This window comes from Anoplopoma fimbria, chromosome 19 (assembly GCF_027596085.1).
Source record: "Anoplopoma fimbria isolate UVic2021 breed Golden Eagle Sablefish chromosome 19, Afim_UVic_2022, whole genome shotgun sequence".
Lineage (NCBI taxonomy): Eukaryota > Metazoa > Chordata > Actinopteri > Perciformes > Anoplopomatidae > Anoplopoma > Anoplopoma fimbria.
The window spans coordinates 479,061-499,666 of record NC_072467.1 but is presented as its reverse complement, the minus strand read 5'-3'; the positions used below and the strand labels follow the sequence as shown (position 1 = coordinate 499,666).

Here is a 20,606-nt window from a genome sequence, read left to right as displayed (position 1 = left end):
CAAAAGTTTGGACACACCTTCTCATTCAATGGTTTTTCTTTATTTTTATTTTTTTCTACATTGTAGATTAATATTGAAGACATCCAAACTATGAAGGAACACATATGGAATTATGTGGTAAACAAACAAATGCTCAACAAACCAGAATATGTTTTATATTTTAGATTCTTCAAAGTAGTTGAATGAGAAGGTGTGTCCAAACTTTTGACTGGTACTGTAGACTAATATAATTTATCATAATTGATGAGCCACAAAATAATCTTTTTTAATTGTTTTTAATCTGTACTTTGTCCTAAAAATCTTTAGCCTGTGACAGTTTTTCCCTTTACTCCAGCGAGGTGCACGCATATCTTCGCTGCTCTAACTCAAAGGCAAACTTCATGGCTGAATGTTTACCTCTATTCTCATCTGACTGTTAATACATCTTTGGCTGCCATCTCATGGATAGAATGAGCAATCTGGTTTCAGCTCATGAAGCAGTTTGGCAAACACAACAGAAAGTTCAATCACAAATTTATTTACTACATGCATTTACATATTATTACAGGGCTTTTTTTATATTTTGACATAAAGCTTTGACAATGTAATGATAAAATGGGCAAAAAAGATAAAGTAGTGATATTTAAGTACTCAAGTCGTAGTGTTATGGCATTTTCTCATGACAAATAGTGCTAAAATTAGAAATGTATTGGTGTATGTGTGTGTGTTTACTTGCTTGTCAATCATTTCCAGACTCCATTAGCTAAAAGTTAATATATTATTGATAATACAACAACCCACAAAAATATCAACTATAAAAAACAATATGATAAAACATATCAGATAAAAAGGAGCATTGGTAGTAACACAATGAAGCTATACAGTTACATGTAATGCAGTTCTACCAGAGTATATGAACAGAGTCTGGTGCACTGGACAGAGCAAAAGCAGTTCATATATACAGTGCAAAAAGTGCTACAGTGGTTTCATTATGCTAGCTGGTGCGTTATAAATAAGCTAAAATAGTACACTTTACCCACTGAAGTCATCATTATTATACTGAAAGCATTGTATAGTGTCTTAATATTATTATAAATTCCATAAACTTTTGTCTGATGGCTGTTTCCTATTTAATATTGATTTTACATTTAAGATATACTAGTATGGTCTTTCTTTGTGAAGACAGACACATATGGAATATGGATTTGACAACAAATTTTAACAAACATAAAAAGAGCATGGTGGTGAGAGTGAGTGGAGAATGACATTAAAACGAGAAAAGATAATAAAAAAGGAAACATCATACAATTCAGTTATACACAAGGTGTTATCACTGCATATTCTTAATTGTAAAGGCACAGGAAAAGTATTCAAAACATACAGAGAAATACACAAAACAGTCCAGTGTATAATATCCATTTCTAACTCTGCAGTGTGCGTAAATAAATGCAACTCCCTCTCAGCTTTATCGAGCCATTAAAATAGAATTTCCATAGCTGAAGCAGCATTTGAGTTGCCTCTGAAGTGAGATGTATCATTTTAAAGAAATGATTGGGCAGCACCTGTAATGATTTATGCCATTTATTGCCTTGCCAGCATTCTGTCCAGTAAGCAAAATACAGTGTAAGCTATTACAGTGTTTCTTGAAATATTGTCAGTGTTGGACTTGTTGCATTTCCACTATCAGATGCCAAGAGCTGTCAGTGTTTCTACATTTTTATTTCCAGTGATTTGTTTACTTATCCAGTCTTATCACATTTCTTCCAGTGAATCTGCTGAAATTAGTATGACTTCATTTTAGGAACAATAATAAGGCTTTTTTTGTGTGATAGTATGCATATGCATGAACAGTTAATGTAACAGTTTGATGTTTAATTCAAAGTCACACTTGAGAAAGAAACCCTGCACAGCATTTCCTTCTCCGTGCAGTGTTTAGTCAGATTTTGCATGAGGAGACAGTGGACAGTCTAGTCGACTGCAGCAGCCTCAAACACAATGCTCCACTGTAGAGACCCAGGATTTGCCAGTGTGCACTACCGAGGTATATTTTCAGTGCGAGTTGCAACCATTCACTGAAGCCTTCAGCAGAAGTCAATGATATTCTCTCCAGTGTATAAAAAGTGTTTTTGTTTTCAGTTGACACTGGTTTCATTGTAGATACAGATTCATTGAATTTTAAAAAAGCGACAAAAATGTGTGCAGAGTCATCTTAAGTATCTTAGCCTGGGCTTCATTTAAAAACTTCCTGTTAAAAAGAAATGATGGCTTGTATTGAGTCTACACTTTGTGATCATCAATTAAATGAGTTTAAAACTAATGGACTCAGTTAACAGGGATCCAGTGATCACAGCAAAAAGAGATGGCCTAATGCATAGACATATGGAGAGGATTGCAGTAGGGACAGTGGTAAATAGCTTGTTCTGGATGAATATCTTAAAAAACAATGCACAATAATGAGACAAAACCTTATCCCATCACACCAGCGTACAAATGGAACCACAAAGGGAAAATATGGCATATTGTAACGGCCCTAGGACACATTGTCTGCCTTCTCACACACAGCTGCTCTGAATGAGAAAATGGTAGTCGGAGTATGACGAGGTTTCTCCTTCAGAGGCACAGCTCACTTCACTCTGTCAACGAAAAGCAAGTGGAGAAAAAAAGTCAGTGAATTTATTCAAACTAAGTACAACAATAATTGAATCAAATACAACACAGAGGAACCATGCGGTTTCTACAGCGACAGAATGCTTCTCATATTTACTCACAGACAGAGAGACACGGAAGTGATAGGTGATGTCCTGGAAGGACAACAAGGGCACTGACCACAGGTGATGAGTCCCCTTAGAGGAAAGTATAAAGAATCCAATGAGTGCCAAAGTAATTTGCAGAATAAGTCACTCTTGGGAAAATAAGTTTTGATGAATAATAATTCTACTTTCACATACTTGTAGTTGTACAAAATGACAAAAGAATGAAATATGTTTTGATTAAAGGATGGATCAGATCAACGTTATGTACCTTTGTTGATGATCTCTGTCCACCATGGAGCTCTGTCTCTTTGTGGTTGGGGCATAAACGTCCCTTGGTGGCTCCACATTGTCGTACCCACACGCTTTTCTTGGACCTGAAATAATTAATTATTGTTTATGTGGGGGCCACAGTTGAAAGGTTTTTTTTTAGTTGGTTTTTTTTATCTGTTATTTCCTGACAATTTTGCTAATATTCTTTGGAACTTATTTTAGAGAAAAGTCAAATGCACTTTTCTGCATCTTCAGCTGAGGTTTGGTAAAGCTAGTTCAGAAATTAATTAAAACAAATTTATTTGGAAGTGTACCAATTAAAGCTTGTCTCTATTTAACAGATACTTAGTGCCAAATGACATGGCTCTTTACAGGGAACCTCCTTTGACATTACTAGGGATTTACAGACCCGTTAAGGAAAGGCATTGCATGTAGATAGTGTGATGTTCGTATACTCACATCATGTGCAAAGTGATTTGGGATTTGGAGGAATTTCTGTTTCCATGGAGTGATACTGTGAAGCTAGACACGACATAAATAGAATCAGCATTAAGCATCAAGACTTGAATTCAAAGTGTTATTGTGTAGGCAAACATAAAGAGAAGTGACATATCAATTTAAGGAAAACTACTTTTTTTAATTTGTCACCCATAATGTCAACTCAAGACTAGTGCAACTTTTAATCATATACCTGCAGCTTTCAGGTGTGGAGCAATTTCGTGCTGAGATCTCTTGGTTTGTCTCCACGATATGTAGACTAGTCAGAGAGGGAGCTGACCTTCCTCCTGCAAAAGGAAGAAAAGCTGCACTATGAGCGCCGAACCCATACTTTAGCATTCCGTTGTACAGTATGTAGATAAGCTTTGTTTGCTGTTGTCAAACACCTGGCTTCACTGTGTTTGCATACTGCATATTATATGGGCGAAGAAAGTGCCGAGTCTGGGCTGTGTTTGTGGATTTACCCTTTGTGTGTAGGCTGCGCTGTCTGCGTGGTAGCGGCTGCTGACCTGGAGGCAGACGATTGGTAGCTCCCATTTCACCCTGGTCTGTGGTTGCTGGCCTTTTGGACTTGGCAAAGTACAAAGGTGCTGAGGTGTGACTCAGACGGTATTTATTGCGGCTGTCTTTGTCCATTGGTCTGGACTTGGCCTTCTTATTAATGGGTCCTGGTGTTGGAACCGGGCTGCCTAAATCTAGAGAAGTAAGACAATTAATCTGCATTGAAGACAACTGTACACTACAGGAAAACATCTCATATTTATTTACTTACCTGGTGTGGATTGGTTGTTACTCAATGTCACAACTGTAGCTGATTGGTTGTTTATGGCTGTAGTTGAACAGCAAGCTGCAGGATTTGTGAGAAATTAAAGAAAAGGATCAGATCTATGTAAAATGTGCTTACCTTCTCTATGCCCTAAGGGAGCTTGGTGATTACTGTGCTATTCAAAACTACCAAACTTAATTATGTGGTCAGTCAATCCACTCACCTGGTGCAGGCGTGGTGGACAATGGAGTATATGAACCACTGCGTGAGGATCCCAGTGCAGCTCTGGACCTGCACCAAGCAGATGGCAGTACAGGTCAAGTCAAGAGCATGCTTTGGGTAAATAATGAGACATTCAAAATCAAGTTGATTTTATAGTGTTTGGATACGTGACTCATGATCTCCTTTAAGACAAAAAAGACAAACCCAACTAAGCAATCAAAGATAAGACAGAAAGAATAGATCAGAAAATGAAACAATGAAGTAGCAAGAAAGGCAGGTGTTGAACGCGTACCATGGGCAGACAGGTGGACAGAAAGTTACAGTGGCAGTGAAGATTGGCATCCAAGAGATGTAGAGAACACAGGAAGGAACATAGCTACAGAAAGCAGGAACAGATTATATGGAAAGAAGTTAAGGGAGAAGAGGAAATTTGATTTATTTCACTTTAAAGCTTAAGTGTCTTTCTCCTTCAAAAGCACATACCCATCTTTCTCTGTTACGACTCCTCTGTGGTGAAGAGTCAACACATAAAGGACGGACATGGAAATAACACTGTGGGGGGGCAAATAAAGATCATGTCACTACTGCACGCAGATGAAGTTGATTCTTTCATTTACCCACCAATCCCTCCCGAAACACATTTTGTTCAGTCTAACCTGAAGGCCATGACGATGACCAGTGCCAGGATGGTTCCCTGCATGAACCTCTGGCTAATGCAGCCTTGATCCGAAACCGAATTCTGCAATAAAAAAATAACACAGATTACATTAAAGTTGTAAACCTGCCGGTACCTTATAACACTGGTAAAATACATAATTATCATCACAGACCTTGCTTCCAGGTTTGACAGGCTTCTTCCTGAGTGGGCCACTTCCTGTTCTGCTGAAATAACTCCCTGATTGGCTACATGGACAACAAAAACATAAGTAATTTATAAATGATTTTATAATCACACAAGATTATCTTGTCCATGTGTAACACCTGCCTTGAAGCCCAAATTTGAGGCGACTTCTGCTCATTGCCCTCACCTGACAGTGCTTCCACTCACAGTGCTCTTCATGCTGTCAAGACGACGCAGCTTGGCCAGTTTGCGGCTCCAGCGCTCCAGTTCGTCTATACGAGTCTCCAGGTTGTCTGTCAGTTTACACAGCTCCTTCACCGCTCCCACGTTCTCCATGAAGATACGGTCCTTTGAAATAAGAGGGAGAGCTGTGAGTGTGTATGGAAGTGATGTCTGTGTGTGCTGTTTGTTTTCTGTGTTTTCATTACCTTGTTGACAACTAACAATTTGGGGATAGTTTCTCCATTGGCAAACACCACATCACCCCCCTCCTTCACTGCTTCAGGCAAGATTTTCTGAACCTCTTGAGCGATCACTCCTGCAGGAGGATATAACAGAGGCTGAAGTGAATAAGAGCAGCTAAAGCATGACGGGTACACAGATACAAGACACATCTGGAGCAAATATTAAAGCAATCATCTTGTAGATTTTTCATTTAAATGAATGTATTTTAAGTCACAATCTTATCCTGAATGAGGTAACACAACTGAGCCTATGACCCACTGATGAAGGGCCCTGCATTTGCAGTATTAAGAACTGTATGTCAATAGCGACAGTCCCAGGAAAAGTCACAAGTCGCAATCTCTGGGAAATAAAATCCAGAAAGAATCTGCAATTACCGCTTATCATCAAAGAGATCTCTGAGCATTACGGTGATAACATGATGTGCAGTTCACAAAGAAATGGAGATGATGGAGGCAAACATTTAATGTGTTATTTATGAAGTTGTTACCAGTTTCTGCAGTGTTCTCTATGCCCACGCAGGCAGCAAACTCAGGCTTGTATTGATAATGGACCAGCCTCATCTGAGAAATCCGTTTCAAATTGTCTGTAGTGTCGACCTACACACAGACAGAATGACAATGACGACCACGCAGATGGTATGATAACACAATGTCCATGTTGCAGATGAAAATGCTTGGATCAAGTACAATGAAAAGACAAAACTCAGAGTTAAACTGCACAGTCAGCTGTGCTGAGCACGGGCATTTGGATGATGATACATGATGACAAGCACACAAGTCACACAATGACACACTGACAGTTTGGAAACACACGCACACGCACTACATGCCCAAACACACACCCATATACATACACACTGAGTGTCATCCTGACCTCCTGGACATTTTCTTTGGCCCTGATGTCAGACGGGTGTACCACTGAGCCCATGACCTTCAGGTTGCCATGGACAACAAGGGCTTCGTCCGGCCGGTCGGTGTTGATGCCAACTCTCCCGTGGTGGTAGACTGAGTCTGGCAGTTGGCCACGCTGCCACAGCACCTCGTTGTCACTTTCAAACTGGCCTGGGTTGGATGCCTGTAACAAGGAGACAAAGGAGACGGTGCACAGACAAATAGTAGTTCAGATGTTTCTAAAATATGTGCCAAAAAAAGATCAAAATATTTATAATGTCAAAATATTATAGTTATTAAGAATTGTTTTAAAATTCTAGAGAATACATTTTCTTGCCGAGAGGTAAATGAGAAGATCAATACTATTTTCTGCTCTCTGAGACAAGCAGTAGATACTCCAGGAGGTGCTCTGCACACACCCAGTTAAGAATTAGTCTAACACATAACACCCCGTAAAACAAGTTAGCATTACAGGTGCTGTTAAGCAGAATTTGTTGATTTTGTTTTGTTGGTCAGAGACGGATATAAGACAAGAAAGTAAACAGGGATATTACCCAAAATATGGACCTTAAAGCTTAGTCATGTATAATTTACAAAATAAACAAAATAATTTACTAAAATGTGGTCTCAGCCCATTGGCTAAAGGTGTATAACTGCGTAGCTTTCAAATATCTCTAATACTTCTTTAGCTTATGCAGTTAACTTTACACTGTAAATCCATGTTTTACACATCTGGAGTAAGAGTAAAACCATTGCTGTCCAGTGAAAACCATTTATCTCCATCTTTCTTTCTTTTGATCAACTGTTAGGTCAGATGTTGATTTATGGGGTTAAGATAATTATCATAATTAAACAAGGTTGTTTTTCCTCGCTCGCAAAAGGTTGAAGTTTGGAAGAGACATGGTTTTCACAGCACAGCTTACAGTGTATATTGGAGCATACAGTAACAGTAGGTGTGCTGGGAATTACAGCCACACAGATAAAAGGAGGAAAAGACAGTCATTGGAGAAGATGTTGAGATTCACAGTGATTTTAAAGTACAGAAAGTTATGTAAAGTAGACCAAAGGTGTCACATTCAGAAGGGATATGATTGTTGTAGGAGGCAGACAGACATGGCCAGACGTTACCCTGACGATGATCCTCTCAGACGCTTGAGCAGCCACAGTGTAGCTCTGACTGTGGGACTGAGCTTGCAGCGCAACAACCAACATGAAATACCTGCACGCACAAAAACATCAGGAGTATGTGAGTACTGGAGCTTTGACCGGATCACAGTGAATCATATATTTACATATGACGGCAAGTCTTTCACCTCTGGTCAGGGTTTGGTTTGCCCTTCTTCCTCATATTATTTGCTGTGGTCTCACTGAAGTGGAGCCGCCCCACTGTGACCTTTGTGACCTGCTCTGAGGGCAGGGTGACCCTGGGAGAAAAAAACAACAATTATTTAAAAAATCCTACTACTGACGGTTTATACTGATTCGAGAATCTGTCCGTTAAAGTGATTAAACTCACAGCACTGGCTTAAATGGTCTCTTGCTGCGGTCAGACTGTGACTGCTCCACGCTGATAGACTGATTCACTGCCTCCACCTGCCAATGAAGAGAGAAATCAAATAAAACTAAATACTGTAGGGCTAATTATCTGTCAAGTTGAATGTCATGTTCATACTTTTCCTCTGCGCACCTTTACTCCGTTGAGTTTGAGATAGAAGCAGTCGATGGGCTGCAGGCCGTCACTTGTCTTGATGTACTTGGGATCTCCCAGCATGCCTACATACACTGTGACCTGGAAATGATTCTTCTTCTGGCAAACAAAAGCATCATCGGCCAAGGAGAAGTTGAAGCCCTTGTCAGCATCAACACGGTAGGTCGGCATTGGACTAAAGACAAGGAAAGAGATTGTGACACATGAATAATGTGAAAAGAAAGCTCACTTTCTTCGTGTTAGAAAAGTGGAAAAACTGCTGCACAATGCAGAGTTCTGAGCCATCACCAGGGGGAGACTCTTGACTATATAACAGGGGGCTTTCATATGAATTTAGGTCCAAGCCCTCAGAGAAATACATATGTGGACAGAACATATTCAATACATGTTATTTGGTAAAGAAATGGACAATATTTCACAATCTATGTGGGGAGCTAAAATGGAGATTGTGACTGACACTCCAACTATTTTCTTGTGATGCTAACATAAAAGTCACTTTTAAACGTTTCCTCATTGTTAGAGGCCCCTGCGCCCCTGCATCTGAGTTACGCCTTTTGTTTTGCCATTACTTTCTGACACTGATGACTGAGATCGTCTGAAAGACTTAATAAATCTTATTTAAAACAAATGAAAACCTGCTGGGCCTTTACGTAGGTGTAGTGTGATACAAGTTGTGATGGGCAACCAGTTGGTTTTGATATCATATCTGAAAGGTCGTGTGAGTTCATTTTAACCTTCCTCCCTATCTAAACCTTTTTATTTTTTTATTTTGGCATTGCAAAAGTAGGTGTACACTAATTTCTCCCTTTACCCCCTCCTAACGCTGTTCACTCCCTCGTTCACTCCCCCGCGCAGCTCACCTCTGAGGAATTTGTAGACCTTTGCAACCCTGCTATTCCTTTGCCACTCCCGCTGTATACTTTGTTGAATTATTCATTTCACCAATTATAAAATTTTTGGCTCTCAGCAGAGTGCTTCCAGCTCAAGATGTACAGACATGCCAAAATAAATTCCACCCACAGCTCTTTGCAGTTTGCGTCATACAGTGGTGTCCACTTGTTCTGCTGGTGAGGCTGCCACTTGATGCACTGATAGTTTGGGTCCATGTAGGAGTTGTCTGCATCTTGCATTAAACCTGTGAAAAACAGATTGGCAATTAAAACGAGACAGTGGAAGGCTAAGAATGTCTGCAACTGTGCTGTAAAAGTGTTAATCTGTGCAAAAGTTAAAGGGGAGGTAAGAGCAGGTGAGCATCAGGTAGAGGAGGTGAGCAAGAAAAGAAAGATGCCTGCCTACCTGGTTCTTGTTTGATGATACCTGTGAGGATTTGGGAATTGAGGGTGCTGTTGGGAGACTCGGAGTGCTTCCTCTTCTTGGCCTGGTGAACGGGGATGTTGCTGTGTGAAGAAATGGTAACACTATTAAAGGTTGAGCATATTTGTTCTCCTTCCCATCATTCCAGTACAACTCACTCCTGGCCCTGAGGATGCTGCAGCAGCTGATGGAGCATCTGAGTCTGCTGCATGTCTCCACTTCCGCTTGTAGCTGGGCCGATGGGATACTGTGATATCATGGGCTCAGGCTTCAGGTACATGTCCCGATGCATGCTGGGATAGTGCCCGTGTGGTGGGAGGGGTGGCGTTGGAGTCATGTGACACATGTTCTCTGGTGTCATGGTCCTGATCATGTGAGGATCTAAAAGACACAACGAGGAAGGAGCATAATATCTACACGATTTTTCCAAATAAACTCGATCACACACAGGCTGCAGCTTTCTCTCCTTAAGATTGATCCGTTAGTCTGCATTTCAGACTGCAGTTTATTCTACCTCCCTCTAAACTTAGCTAAAGGTATTCTCCATTGTTTCAAACTGGAGAACTGGAGGGATGCCCATCAGATAACACTCTTCCACACCTTTTTACTAATGGGCGAGAACAACACAGGTGTGTGAGTGGCAAGAAGTACGTAATGACTTTGAGTACTGTTGGTGTTTAACTTGTATGTTGAAACAAACCAAACATACGCTGGTTCATTCTGTGTAGAAACACTTGAAATTAAAGCTTATAAAGCTGAGTTCATAAAATTTGATGTAGTTCATAAAATCGATTTTCCAGACAAATTGTTTAAACTGTGGATTAATAAATGACAGATACACGCTGCATTCAATATATTGATTGGTTTACACATGAACTTTTTTTTGTCTTACCCTCTGTTCAAATACAACAAAGTGATAAGTAACATATATTGATTTGAATGTAACCCACATACACCTTGGATGAATCAGTGGCTTCCTCTGACTCTGTGTCTGCAGTCTACAGATTAAAGCACAGTATCTGTCTGTTATATGTTCTCTTTTGTTGGCTGTTTGTCACATTCTTTCCACACATTGTTGAGGAAATGAGGAGGTTCACAAAATAAATATGTGTCACTTACCATTCACCTGCTGAGGAGAGTACGGCTCTGAGCTGGAGTCTGGAGGGGACTCAGGTAGTGTCCTAAAAAAAAGGGCGAAGATGTTATATTTACAAAAACAGTAATATTTTACATTCAAATCATAAAAATCCTTAAAGTAATACCATGCTTGAAGTTGGGAAGCCTTCCTCGTATTTCCTTCTTATTTTCTAAACTGCCATTATATTAAAGGGAGAAACTCTCCTTTGGGATCAGAGTAAGTGTACACGTTCTTTACACAAGATTGTGCGCGTCAGGATTTTTTTTTGCAGGATGTAATTTGACTCTTGCTCTCCTTCTGTTATCAGTCTCCCTCCCCCTCTTGACCAGCTAGTGTTTTACTTGTACGAATGATGCTAAATCAAGTATGTGATTGCATAATGGGCCCCTTAGTAGGGTGTGTGTGGTTTCATTGCATGCAAAAAAATGTCATTTGCTGCCTGATTTCATGTTTAAACTGAGAGTTGTGGGAGAATCTTGACCATCTCTTGAACATACCTAGGTATCAGCTCATTCTATACTTTATCATTTTTGTACCTTTATCCATCTTCCTCTGTGGTGTTGTGCTTACCCTGGAGCGTAATGGCCCCTGTGCTCAGGCTTGACGTGTGCCTGCTGTTGCTGGTGGTGTTGGTGTGCTGCTGCTGCTGCTGCTGCTGCTGCTGTCCCAGGCAGAGGTAGTTGTGTCGGAGGCCCAGGGATGGACCTGGGGGGTAGGCGTTCTGACAGTTAGGAGGCCCAGGCGGAGGGGCTCCTTGGCGCAGTGGAATAGGAGGGCTCACACCACACACCAACCCCCCAGCGGAGGACACTCCTGCCTGGGGAGATGAGTAATTTGGTCCCGGGGTGCTGTGGACCTCTGAGAAACAGCTGGGAGAAAGAAGACGAAAAAGGGATTAGCCTTATCAGAAAAAACAAATTCCTTTGTAACGACATGATCTGATTCGGTTGGTGCATGTTGTTTTGACGTTGCTGGGTCGGTTTGGAGTCCCTACTGACATGTCAGTGCTATCGTCCTCCTTGCTGATGTACTCTTCCAGGATACTGGTGTCAATGTTGGCTGGCTCCAGAGAGCTGATAATATCATGACCTGTGATGAAGGGAGGGTCGGGAACACAGACGGGAGATGGAGAGCATCTGGGAATTAGCAATGGGAATCTCTTGGCAACTCCATACACTGCTACAATAGCTCTAGTTTACACACAAGCATATGTTGAAAGACAATCTATCTATCAAACGACATAATATTAACTCAGTTTGTTTATCGTTTATAGCTTTTTTTGTATACTTCAAATAACCTGATTACATTTTGTCAATGTATTTATATCAGAAAAAATCACAATATTTTGCTGAACATATAATTAAGATTATGTAAAAAAAAAAAAAGAGCTGATTTCTGATCATTTAAAGATAAAGGTTACAGGAGTGACCAACAGTCTAAATATGTTAGTAGTCAACATTACAGATCACACACTGATGATTCAGTGTCTCTAATATCTTACACATACATACTGGAATGCCTCTGGTAAAAAGTTACTGTTTTGTACCTTAGCTACCAACGTAAACATTTTTAATAATAATCATAAATGACTAAAAGATACGAAACTTATACAAAACCTTTTTCTCCGTTTTCTTTGTTCACTACAATTGACATTTATCATAAAGATGAATGAAATCTAAAAGATCATCATGTGTGGCGTGATTTAAAATATTTTTATATAATGATATAGCATATATATTAGTTATTTCATAATTGTACCCTAATGCTCCCCTTACTTCACCCCAGGGTCATTTTCACCCTTTGATAGCCAAAGCCTCACAAATCCCAAACACATGACCCCACTTAATCTTTAAAACACCAACATGCAGAACAAGGACTTGCTTATTCATTTATTAAAAAAATAATACATCCCTTTATATAAACTGACTTTCCCTATAACTTCCATTCAACGTAAATGTTACATGAGAGAAAGATGCATTTTCTTTAAAACTGTCACAGGTTGTCCCAGCCTGCAGATGCTGAAACAGAGTGAGGGAGGAGAGGGGGAGCATGACGGGGGGTGTAGCAGAGGGTAAGGACCTGGTATATAGTGGGTGGGCAGGCAACCCCAGTCTTTCTCTTTTTTTTTTATTCCTTTCTCTCTCTCACGCACACACACACACACACACACACACACACACACACACACACACACACACACACACACACACACACACACACACACACACACGTTCTCTGATAGATTAAGCAGCTACTCAGTTGGGAATGCAAAGAATTTTTGTGTTAGCAATGGAAAAGATTCTCCTTTTCCCTCTTTTTTGTATTGCACTAATGCTCTACTTTTCATCAAAAGTGCAACTGAATTGTCACAGTTCCTCAACTATTCCTCTCCACCCACTGCTACTGATCACCACAAACGATTAAATGGACCATATCATCTCGGGACTAATATTTGCTTTGTCACATCGGCACAGAGTTGATCAACATTTTACAACTTAAATCATTAAATCCACAAACCAAACTACTTGTCCCTGACTAATTAGAACAAGAACACCCCAAATGATATTGCTTAACATTGTACATTCCCACATTACCAATGTTTTTGGAGAAAACTAGCATATTTACACTGACTGGTTTTCTTCTCTGTAAAGAAGCAGATGGTTAATGTCTCTTAAAATGTGCCAGTGCAAGGGGAGAAAAGCAGGATGGTTCCCCTTAAATAAGATCCAGATGTGCACCCCACCCAAATAGGCAGTAAATTTAAGCTGGCAGGCCTGATAACGAAAAATAGAGAGATGATGGGAGAGGGGAGGGTAGATAGATGGAGGTTGAGGAAAGCGGGGGGAAAAAGGACAGAATACAAGTTTGATGTTCAAGGATGGAATAAGAGAGGGAAAAACCTACAGGCAGTATATGAAACAGGACTGTAATCAGGTTTCCTAAAGAAGTCCAAGACCAGGCAGTTCAGTTTAAGTAAAAAAATGGCAGTACTCAAAACTTTGATCGAAAATCAAGTCTCTTATTCTCTCTTGTAATAGTTTCTCATTTTCACATCCAGCAGTTAGGGAGGAATATCTTCATTCATTTGGAGGTGTGTCTCTGTCCGCCTGATGCCTTTATTTCAGCTCTGTCTTTGGTCTCTACCAACCCCTGATGGAAATATGTGGCTCTTTAACTGCTGTTTGCCGGACAGATAAACAATGAGCTGAACCTCGCTATAACGATCTGCCTATATTCATACTAGTTATATTACTGAAAAATAGTCAACTGATAAAAACAAAGTTAGTTTAGTTGATACCTATGTGGAAACAAAGCTAACACTGAAAGGAGAAAATGATTTGGTATATTCATAGGGTGAGTGAATGTCAGACTACACCGTGGAAGTGCGATTTGATTGGTGAGTTAAAATCACATGTATTCTGGACAGATGTGTTACAAAAAACAAATAACAATGTAAAATAAAATACATGGCCTTCCAAACTCTCGAAGCCAAGGCCCTACAATAAAAATAAAACATCAGCATAGCATCAATCCAATACGATGTTGAAATTTGGGCTGATACTTACTCAAACAGCTGTATCGGATATTGATGACAAAAGGGCCGATCTAATTAATTCATTTATATGTTTGTGTTGTTATGGATAACAATTCAGTAAATTTAGATGTATTTCTTGTTACATTTTGTTTTACAAAGTGAGGAAAGCAATGTTTAAGTCAAGCCTGATCCCAGTCACCGTTATCGGATCGGTACTCGGTATCAGAAGTTACCTAAAGCTGCCAGTTACAGGTATTGGGACTGAAGTTGGATCAGTGTATTACTACTTTCCCCTTTTTTTTAAACTTCTACAAACAAGTGAGTTTTTGCCTTTACAGTGTGACATGTCACATTTGTAATGATTAAAGGAAAGCTATGGGTCATGCTGTCATTAAATGCTATTCCATTCGGTGTGGGTAAAGAATAAAAGAAACATAAATTAAGTAAGTGTAACCTCCAAATCACGGAATCAGTTAAGTTTAAGTTGCTGTGATCTGGATGTGTAAATTCCCCACCCTCTTTGTGTTTCTCTGTCCAGCTGTGTTCAACAAGGAACAGTGAAATGATTGTCAGTCCAACTTCGATACAGACTGGCCTTTTGAGAGATTAGGCTGAGAGGGGAGTGTGTGTGTGTGTGTGTGTGTGTGTGTGTGTGTGTGTGTGTGTGTGTGTGCGCGTGTGTGTATGCCTGTTAGCATAAGTGTGTTTGTTTGTGTGTGTGTGTGTGTATGAGCGTGTTATGCCACCATTTCAATGCCTGGGTTGTCAGCAGAGTAATAATCTAAAATCAACTCACACACAGGACCAAGAGTGTTGAGTGCCCATTAAACATGATTTGACTGATATCGTCAATCAGACGCACAGCATTTCATTTTCCTTTCATAGTTATTTTACAAAAATTTGTGTATAATGTAATTATCCTAGTGTAGAGTTGTGATAACTATTATTAAGGCCACATACAGGCAAAAAAACAGATTTGGGGGAACATAAAAACTGAACAAAACTAAATTTTACACAGATGTTTTGCCTCAGATGAGATTTGTAAGCACTAACATATGTGTGTTAATAATTAAACACCTTCAGAAGAGGAACAAAGTCCATCTGATTTTCAAACATTAGACCTGAATGAACTTGGCTGCACACCAACAACACATATACACACATATAGTACCACAAGTGAATACACTTTCTAAGAGATTTAACATCAATTTATATACTGAACTATTAATAATAATTCAAAGTTTTGCAACCACATTAAAACAGATGTTTATAGAATCATTCAAGGTATAGTATAAAAGGTAGATATTTAAAGTAAATTAACAGTTATGTCCTTTATCTCAATATACTTTTGGAGATAATTAGCACGAAAATCAACTAAGAATAACTTGACGGATCTTAGTGATGTCATTATAATCAATGTAAACGAGCAAACAATCTCTCAGTTGTTCTACAAGATGCACACACTACATGTATTGTCCTACAATGTACAATTTAACACACATACACACACAAATAGTAAATGAAAGGAAAGGAAATGTGTCAAATCTACCCTAGAAAGTGAAAGAGATCTCTGACTTATAGCCTGAGAGTTACAGACCTTCTCCATTTGTTTACAAGACAGGGTTACTGGTGAAAGAGTAAAGAGCATCACTATGACGCAGACATTATTCAAGAAGTGAATACAAATAGAAAGCCCCTCATCAGGCAGGGAATAAATCACAGCTACAGAGAAGCAGAGCGGACAGAGCGGCAGAGTACCTGCGCGTAGCCAAAGCATGTTGATGTCCTTGAGATGAAAGCACCTGAAACAGAAGATGAGAAGAACAATTCCTCTCTAATTTTTCACATGTTTCCCGACTCGGGCTGAAAGACTTTCTTCTCTAGACCTGAGAGCCACAGATTAGAGTAACAAATGTGTGTGTGTGTGTGTCTGCGCGTGCATGCCTATGTCTAAAAGCATATGTGTGCAAGTGTGTGTGTGTGTGAGAGGCACGGCGAGTGTTATAATGAGGATTATTCCCCAGTCATGAGAAAAGGCTGTACCAGGCTACCACACACAGCCTTGTCGCACACAAGCACTGGTCACACCGGCGGACCTGGCTCAGGAGATTACAGCAGTGACAAGGCTGAGACCCGGACACGAAGAGAGGCTGGAAAAAAACCTAACGCTGCCTATGTGGGTTCTCCACAGAATTACAGAGCATGGTGGGAGAGAGAGAGAGAGAGAGACAATGTAAGAAGGTGAAGAAGACATCAAGGATGAAAAAGAAGAGGAGGGAATAAAGGAAGAAGAGGCAAAAAGTAGAATAGATACAAGAAAAAAAATGTTGAGCCACACGAAGAAGCAGAAGAAGAGGAACATTTGGCTAATAACCTCAAAATGATAATGCTCAGAATTCAGAATTGAGGCAGCCAAATGAACAGTCCATCTAAATGAATAAAAAATGTTTTTTTTGTTTAAAACTATCAAATTTTAGACAGCAACTCTGACAAACACCTGCAGTTATCGTGACTGTGTTTGGGTTACATATGTCTGGTTACACAAACATCCCTTTGCATGTTTTCCTCTTAACAGCCTTTCTCAAAGTTATTACACACAAACACACACACACACACACACACACACAAACACACACACACACACACACACACACAAACACAAAAAAGTGAATTAATCTCCTGAAGTCCAGGTCAACCACAAACAACGTGCACCAGTTGAGGATTACTCAGTTGGCATTGAGTACTGATGGGAGTGAGGCACAACAATGAATAATGAAACCTATGCGTAAGCACTGTAAGCCTGGCTGCTCAAAAACAATACATACCTCCAGCTGCAGTTCACTGCTAAACCTGTAAATCAGAGGAACTGTCCAAACTTCGCTCCGTTTTCCAAGATGGAAGACAGCCTTCCCATCCGTGATTCACAACTACTGTGGGAGTGCAGCAGGACTTAATAGGAATTTTTATATAGTAACACGTGTGATGCGTTGTTCATCTTTTAAGGGCAATCTGCAGTAAGAATGTGTGAATCAGATGAAGACACGTTAGAGTTAAAGTATTTGCACCAAAGGCTGCAAATCAATCAGTGTGCTCCGGATCCTTTTTCCCCCTTGGAATATGTTGACAACTATTGGATTGATTGCCGTGAAATTTGGCACAAACATTCATGTTCCCCAGAGGACGAATCCTAATGACTTTGGTGATTCCCTGACGTTTACACACCTAGAGCCACCACGAGGTAAATACTTTGGAGGCTACTGGATGAATTGTCGTAAAATCAAACATTCATGCCCTCCTCAATATTAAGTTAAACAGCCTAAGTGATCCTCTAGCGCCAACATCAGGTCAATACTTCATTCAATACTTTGGTTAACGTTCCCTCAGCCTCAGTTGTACTTTCTTAGCAAATGTTATTATGCCAACATACTTAACTAAGATGGTGAACATGGTAAACATTATAGCATTTTAGAAAAATGTCATTGTAAGCATGTTAGCATTCTGACTACAGCAAAATACAAATAACTAATCATTCATCAGCAAGTTGAACAGCAGCTACTTGGACAATGGTTAAGAGTAATTTTTTGTAGCAAAACTGCAAAATTCCATTGGTTCCAGTTTCTCAATTGTGAGGATGTACTGGTATCTTTGTCTTATATGGTTTTTATCTGCATATTTTTGGCATTTGGACTGTTTAGTGGACAAATTTAGGACAATTTTGATGGAAATTTTTACAGACCAAAAAATGAATCAAGAAATGGTACGCAGATAAATTGAAAGTGAAAGTAATTGTCAGTTGCAGCCCTATTTCTGATGTTAGCGTTTACCTCAAAGCTCGGCTAAGTACAGCCTTACTGAGACACTGCACTGGCTGTAGATGCTTATTCTAGTTTATATACTAGTTTATATACATATATATATATATATATATATATATATATATATATATATATATATATATATGCAGTCTTATGTCTGCTGGATCCACATTTATTGCAGTGGAAAAAACGTATTGTCTGCATATGTAATCTGGAGAACATGGCACATGAATGTTTCAATTACAATGAGTTTGTCTTCAAGATGTGCTGAAAATGTATCATTGGCAGTGTGGGTCACCGTTTAATCAAGAGCTTTAGGACGGGGCATTACTTTAGATTAACACAACACAACAGCAATGAATGTCATGATTCTTTTATGTGCAAACACGGCTCTGTGCTCGTGTGAGCGACTGTTGTCTAAGTGAGTCAGAGAGGAGAAGGTCAAGTTTTGGGGGAGGTTTGTGGTTTAACTGGGTTTCTCTCAACAGGTCAGTCCCTCTCCACCCTGAGTCTGCACTATCTCACCTCCTCACCCTGTCTGCTCACTGTCACTCTAATGGAGTCAGAGAGAGCGAGCGCTGGGGAAGGCCAAATACTTGAGGAGAAACACCAGTCTCACCTCATTGTGTTTTAACAGCCACTAGGGCTATGCCAGGAATGTACACTGTGCATTAGCGTGAATGTATACATATTTCACTAATCCTATAAAAACATAGTTCACCAGTGCCAAAATCCATTATTCGGTGCATGTGTGTGCTTCTGTGTGAGCGTGTGTCTCTTTCAGATAAAGGGCGATATGAACACGGACACTAATTATCAATTATATAAAACTGAAGGCTCATGATCTTACTTTTTGTCACAAATTCAAGGTCTTTTACCAAAAGGCCTGAGTCTGAGATCTGAGAGAGATATAATGAGTTCGATATCACTCGGGTTAGTTAAGAGAAGGAGTAAGTTTAATAGAAAACTTAGCATCTGAGGCGGCATCTACTGTATACTTCTCATGGACAAGTTGACATTTTAGTCCAAGCAAAAGTGGCTGAAATAAGGCCAAAGTAAGAACATCGCCCTTACTCCCAAAGCAAGAATGTAAACACACTAAATTCCTGTCCAAGTGGCAAGGAACATCTGACAGTCATAGATGGCTGTGTATATTTAAGTCAACACTTTGCGTAGACTATAATCAAGTGTTAAGTCTCTCTTCAGATAACTTATTATACATAAACCACAGTATGTGTTTTATGTGCACTTGACTTCTGGAACATTTGACATTAAGTTTTTTTAAGAAAAACAAATTAGTAAGAAGTGAATTATGTGGTGAGCTGTAAATCACAGAGCAAAGTTTAAAAAAATCTCTTCAAACAAATGTGAGAAAATGCAATTGTTTTGCCCGAAAAAGATGAAACTTACTGCAAGAATACGATTGAGAGAATAATGTTCACAATGTCATGAATATTCTCCAATTGTGACAGATTATCTGAACGCAATTCAGTCAATATCTTTAAGTCACACAACAACAGGTTGGTAAACTAGGATGTATTAGAGAAGAAACCAACAAACTCTTTTAGTATATGTTGAAAAAAGATTGGTAACTAAAATGTAAATAATTTAAAGTCATAGCATGTAATAATCAGCCTGATTGTTTGCTTATGATGAGCAACACTACATCCCACTGCTCACGTCTGTCTCTGAGGCACATTGAGCCACAGCACCCAAAACACACCATTTATCTTCACTTGAATTCCTGCACCACCCTCAACCCCACCCTCCTCCACCCTCAACCCCACCCTCCACCCTCAACCCTCAACCCCACCCTCAAACCTCCACCCTCAACACCACCCTCAACCCCACCCTAACCCCACCCTCCTCCAGCTCGCTTTCTTAGGATTCCCCGTTTAACTGGATCTGTTACCCATCAGCAGCACTGTTGCTCCTCTCACCAGTTAAACCTCCTGCTTTCTTTTTCTTTTTCTTTTTCTTTTTTTTAAAGATGGACAGCCGAGAAAAAAAGTTGAAGTGAAAAACAGTGAAGTGGACTTTATGTTTTGGAAACTTTTACCAAACAGCCTATAAGATCACTCAACATCAGAGCTACTATTATGGGATGTTAACCACCTTATACGTGTTGTGCATCTGAAAAGCACTGAACTATATTTAACATTATTATACATTAACTACACTGACGTTATCAAATGTTTAAGTGATAATAAAGTAATGTTCTATGTATTTCATCACTTAAACAAATCATTTAGAGGTCAAAGTGGTTGTAAAAGTCACATAAATTACACCTTTTTCGTTTTAGTATCATTTTTCTGCACATTGATTTAATATGAAATGTATTAATAATATAAATAAGACTTTCCTACCTTCAAAGAACCTCTGTAACGCTTCTGTCTCATCTACCACGTCCAT

At 39.6% G+C, this 20,606-nt stretch overlaps 1 protein-coding gene across 1 annotated transcript; it reads right to left on the bottom strand.

Annotated features, from left to right (window-relative positions):
* Window positions 1-530: 530 nt before the first annotated feature.
* Window positions 531-20,606, bottom strand: myrf (myelin regulatory factor). The gene is given in 27 exon segments (XM_054619463.1): window positions 531-2,612; window positions 2,748-2,822; window positions 3,001-3,106; window positions 3,462-3,524; window positions 3,694-3,787; window positions 3,965-4,195; window positions 4,273-4,347; window positions 4,490-4,557; window positions 4,972-5,040; window positions 5,145-5,227; window positions 5,319-5,391; window positions 5,517-5,677; window positions 5,758-5,867; window positions 6,282-6,390; window positions 6,668-6,868; window positions 7,813-7,903; window positions 7,998-8,108; window positions 8,201-8,277; window positions 8,372-8,567; window positions 9,413-9,527; window positions 9,689-9,789; window positions 9,865-10,087; window positions 10,826-10,887; window positions 11,415-11,481; window positions 11,484-11,713; window positions 11,843-11,933; window positions 20,561-20,606. Coding segments are annotated over 27 exon segments (3,009 nt in total). The 3' UTR covers window positions 531-2,531.